The sequence below is a fragment of the Pagrus pagrus genome (assembly GCF_965226575.1).
Source record: "Pagrus pagrus genome assembly, chromosome: 11".
In the NCBI taxonomy this organism is placed as follows: Eukaryota; Metazoa; Chordata; class Actinopteri; order Spariformes; family Sparidae; genus Pagrus; species Pagrus pagrus.
The window spans coordinates 16365640-16371064 of record NC_140195.1 but is presented as its reverse complement, the minus strand read 5'-3'; the positions used below and the strand labels follow the sequence as shown (position 1 = coordinate 16371064).

Here is a 5425-nt window from a genome sequence, read left to right as displayed (position 1 = left end):
TGTACAGCATTTGTTTAGCAGCCACTAGGACTCTTCTCCTACCACTGTAGCAAGTTCTGCACTCAAAAATGGGATAAAGAAAAATAATTGACAACTATTTTAATAATCAATTCATTTTTCAAGCAAAAATGTCAAACATTTGCTAGTTCCAGCTTCTTAAAAGTGAGGCAGTACATGACTGTTACAAGGCTACAAAATGAAAACTTGCTCATGTGTGTGCATGCTAACAAAATGGTTTTTTTTAAAGATATGGTCAGTGTGCAGCAGACCTGACACTCAGGTGTGATCCCAGGGGGGTCCAATGGCCACTGCAAACTATGACCCGCACCTGGGCGCAGGCCCATCCGAGGACTCGGAGATCCTCCTGGATGATTCTGACTCGGGGAGTCTGCTTTCTGATGATTCGGTGCTTCCCGACTACGAAGCGGATGAAAAGAATACAGAGCCGGCTAAAACGCTGTATGAGGCCTGCGCTAAGAATGATCCTGAATCCCTGCGCAGGATCCTGGAGAGAGGAGTCACTAAAGAAGAGGCCATGGAGCTGGACATCAATGGCAGGGTGAGCTGGATTTTTAATTCCTTTTTATCACTCAAGGAAAGTGACTTTGATACAACCTCAGAAATCTATGGTTTAATATAAAGGTGAACTTTTGGTGCATCCCAGTGGCTCAGTTGGTAGAGTGTGTGCCCAGTGTACAGAGGCTGTGTCCTCGCCCGTAGCGGCCCGGGGTTTGAAATCTGACCTGTGGCCCTTTGCTGAGTGTCATCTCCCCTCTCTCTCACCTCGTCTCCTCTCTTTCTAAGCTGTCCTGTCCAATAAAGCCATGAAAAGACCAAAAAATTAAGGTAAACTTAACAATGTTCAATTTATTTTCACCTTGTTCTGCCTCAGAATGGACTGATGCTGGCTGTGGCCAAGGGTTACGTAGACATCGTCACTATGCTCCACTTGTGTCCATTAATAGACATCAACCACCAAGACAATGATGGCAACACTGCCCTCATGATTGCTGCCCAGGCAGGTATGCCTGATGACACATACAGCACCTCAATATCTAGTCTCACGTTAATTCTACTATATCAACATAAATGTTGTTGTGTTTTCAATCCAGGCTTCATCACCATTCTAAACTATATCATTAACTACTTCTCTGGTGTGGACACTGAGATCAGGGATCCGCGGGGCTTCACGGCCCTCCTCAAGGCAGGCCTGCAGGGCCGAGAAGAGTGTGTATCCGCCCTGATAATGCATGGTAGGTATGGCACATAAGACCTCTTATAAACGTAGGGTGTAACATCTAGTATGTGTCCGCACACAGACAATATATTTATTCAGAGGCAGTCGGGCCAGATACTTACATCAGTGCAGCTCCATGGTACATATCTAACGGTATAGGAGAAAACAAAATGTGACGACTATTGTGTACAAGTCATGTGCCCAGGAAAACATATATTAAAAACTATAAATGTTGAATGCATGTGATATACAGGGTAAACCAGGACATCTGATCTGAGAACTAATCTGGTTGTTCTCTTGGCTGCAGGGATTAGTCCTGTGTTAACTGTACAGGGACACATTTAGTATAGCACTATAAAAGAATCCAACCATGTTCGATTAAAAGTCCAATTATGTCAAGAGCCGGATTGAAAGCATTAGTCCACGATCTAGTTGTATTTAGATGCAAACTGGAGCCATGTGGGGAATAAAAAATGGATATCCAATGTTCTTGGATTTATCTTTAGGCCTTGATTGATTATGGATTTAATGGGTTAATTTAGGCTTCGAAATACAACGACCTCATGACCAGATTTACTTCCGTAACGTTAAACATCTACTCAATGAAATGTGCTCCAAAAAGACCACATGGTGGGGTAATTTTGTTGAGTTGAAGGAGCCCTCAGCATCCAACGATTATTAACTTGTTTCCTTGTTTTCATTACATTCTCTTCTTTCTTTTCCCTTTTCATGTGCAGGTGCTGATACAAATGCAACGGACATGGTCCAAGGCAGAGGTCTAAAGGACTGGATCATTAGAACAGGAGGGTTTGAGACTATCAGAAGAATACGCCGCCTGGAGGCTCATCCTGTTGCTGAGCAGTTCTGTCTAAACTACATCCCAGAGTGGCCAGAGCTGAAGCAACTGGTAGCAAAGTCCACCGCCAGCAAAACAGCCAGTCAGAAGATGAGGCAGCGCTTAAAAGACAGCCTTTCTTTCAGCTTCCCTCAGGACCCCCAAGACAATGGAGTCATGGACCATATGGTGCGGATGACCACAGGCATCCAAAGCCCCCTAATAGCCACCGGTTGCCGTCCACTCTGTCCCAACAGCCCACCAGAGATCGGAAAGCGACGGTTTGCCATCCCTGAACTGCTTGAAAAGCATAGCAGCAAGGACCTGGAAGAGAGCACAGTATCCCACAGGAAAGGCTCTGTCATATCAGCTTCTCCAACTGCTGTGTCAGCCAACTCTGTATCTCTGACCTCCTGCTGCCAGGAGTCAGAGTGCAGGGAGAGCATGCCAGGTGGTGTGAGGAGCTTCATTCCCCGTGGCATGGCACATAGAAACAGCATCTTCCCCTCAGGCTGTGTCCCTAAGATTGAAGTGACAAAATCTGGCGAGCCCACTCCAAAGAAAGAGAAAAAGAAGAAAAGGCAGAGGGGCTACCTGGAGCCTCCTGTGTGGAAGTACAAGGAGGCCAAGGAGGAGAAAAAGAGAGAAAAGAAGCTGCAGGAGGAAAAGGAAAAAGAGCTACAGGAAAAACGTAAACGTTCATCAAGCCAAAAATGAAGCATTATTCTCTTTTCCTCAGAGAATTTCACTGTGATAGCTTCATGTATGAGGGTCGAGCATGTGATTACAGTGACTCTGGAAGTTTTCATAGAAGAAAAGGGAATCTCAAATCAAGTTAGTAAATGAAAAATGGACCATTAAAACCCATTGATTTGAACTTTGGCTTGGGATGAACCTGAGAAGACTGAGTGACTTGAATTTGCTAGATGTGACATATTTTTCAATAACTTTGGAAAGCTCAAAATTATTTCCACCAAATGTTTTTTGGTTTTGGAGATATACAGTGACGTAGCGTAGATGTTGCTTATTGCAATTTCTACCTGGCGGATTGGCAGGTCAAGTTTCATGGGGATGCAAGTGTTTTGAAGGACTTTGAAGGATTTGAAGGATTTCATTCTGGAAAAAAACAGGTTGTATGTATTGTGAACAAATTCCAAGTAGCATACCATCATGGTATTCAACAGCAAGGCAACCAAAGCAGTAGTAAAGTTTTGTCAGCACCTAATACTGTAAGATTCATTAACTTTTTATCTTTTCAGATCCTGCAATGGGAGGAATAGCACCCAGTCAAACCACCCGATTATTGTGACACACTGATGGAGGCAGTAGCAGGATTACGTCAATATTAACGCTCCCTCTTGTCCCATCTGTGGGATGCTTTAGACAAACAGTTCAGCCATGATGCACAAATTAAGTTGTTGGTAAAGATTCAGAAACAGGAAATTATTCAAAACTACATAACCATTACCACGGCAAAGTTTAAGTTACTTTTGAGCTTACAACTTTGAACTGAGCCTCATCATTTTACAGCATTTTATGAATCAGTCACCAGTTCGATTAATCTCAAATAATCTTATTTTTATGCTCCTCCTATAAAGGTTATCCAATCTTCACTGTATGCAACATGTAGCATCTACCAGACGTCTTTATTTTGTCGATTCGACAGAATTTTAAACCACAAACTGTCAGCGACATGTGACTGATGATAGTAGTGAAAATACAGAAAAAAGGAACTGAGCTACATTTTGTGCTTTCATGAGAAAAACTGCTTGATGGTATATAATTCCTCAGTCTGCTGGTACTTAATGTACAATGTCTGAGTTACCTATGCACAGCAAAGAAACTACCTGCAAATAATGTCACTCAGGAAGTTTTTTGGCAATAATATGTTGGGCATTATACTTAAAGCCTCTCTTGAGACAAGAAATCTCTTTTGGGGCTCACCTTGCATTGGAATGAAAATATTCTTGTAGATGAAGTTGGTTATTACTAAATTACTACATATGTTATACAGCTATAACAGCAATACACATTGTAATTACAGCAGAGGATTTTTAATTGTGTTACCTAAAAAAAATATGTATTTAAATGCTGTTCTAACAAAAAAAACAGAGGATCTTCTCTGGGAATTTCTGGAGAAGCTCAGGTCTTCTTCAACTTGATAATGTGTGAGACAGATGTGTGTTTGGATGCGAGCTTGGAATAAATGTACTGACCTTTGCAAATGACTTTGTTTTTTTCTTCACTGCGTTGTACCTTCAACTCGGATTTGGTGACCTGAAAGCGCCACAGCATAACGTAAGATTTTAAAGATGCCTCCTCATCACTCCTGGAAACATTTTACACGCTAGAAATGAAACATTTCCTTAACTGGCATACATTTGACTGATGAACCTCGCTTCTGGCACGCAGCCTTGGTTACTCATCGCAATAAAGTAACTCTGAGCTTCTTAAGGATGCCTCTAATGTCCCATAGTGGCATGGGATGACTTTTGAACCCTGGCCTGTAATCTTTTAATCCAATGTGCAGTATCTTTACATAACAATTAGCTTTGAACAATTAGCTTTTAACAATTAAGCGTACAAGCTACTTAGATATGTATATTTTATTGAATTATTTGTATGAAAACATGCTGCAGCTGGTTATCTTAAAAGGGACACATCGTCACAATATATTTTCAGTATTGTGGCTCACTTCCTCTTCACGGGGGGAAACTTGGGTACGTGAGGTCAGCGCAAAAATAAACACTTCTCTCGAGTTTAATGACGGAACACATCAGACTTGTCTCGCGACCATGTCTTTGGAGACTCAGACTGTAAACACTCATCCTCATTCAGTTGTAAGACAGACTAGACTAGATCGTCCATATTTTTCACCTTTATGTGCTGTGTGTCCACAGCTAAAATATTGTCTACTCAATCATATTAAGATGGCAGTAAAACAAGTCTTCTCTTTATCAAGAATTTGCTTTTGAAAAACTGACAGCATGAAAAAATGCCTGGACAAGCAGCATCACTTTTCCTCTTTTCTAGTAGATTATAAAACAGCCTTAGGGGAATAGAACAGAGTGGCTCTTTGAAACACAGAGATTAGTAGAAATGAAAAATAAGTGCCGATTTTAAAAAAAGGACAACAGTTTGCTCTCTTTCTACATGATAGCTGATGTGAGTGCTTCCAGCTGTTTCTACAGCCGTAAGCCAAAAACTGAGAGATTACAGGGCCTGAGAACAAGGAGGGGAATTTATATTACAGACATGAAGACATCTCTCCCAGGCTCTGCTGAATGAAGTGTTTTCACACTGCACAGTCTGTCTGGCATCTAAGAGACAACTGTATTTGCCATTAAGACACC

The 5425-nt window shown here is 41.7% G+C and overlaps 1 protein-coding gene across 1 annotated transcript; it reads left to right on the top strand.

The window, feature by feature from the left end:
* Positions 1 to 301: 301 nt before the first annotated feature.
* On the top strand, positions 302 to 2789 carry ankrd33aa (ankyrin repeat domain 33Aa; the record flags this gene model as incomplete). The annotated part of the gene is made up of 4 exons (XM_084365905.1): positions 302 to 559; positions 893 to 1022; positions 1113 to 1253; positions 1975 to 2789. The coding sequence occupies 4 exons, from the start codon at positions 302 to 304 to the stop codon at positions 2787 to 2789; spliced, it is 1344 nt and encodes a 447-aa protein (XP_084222031.1).
* Between the last annotated feature and the right edge of the window lie 2636 nt (positions 2790 to 5425).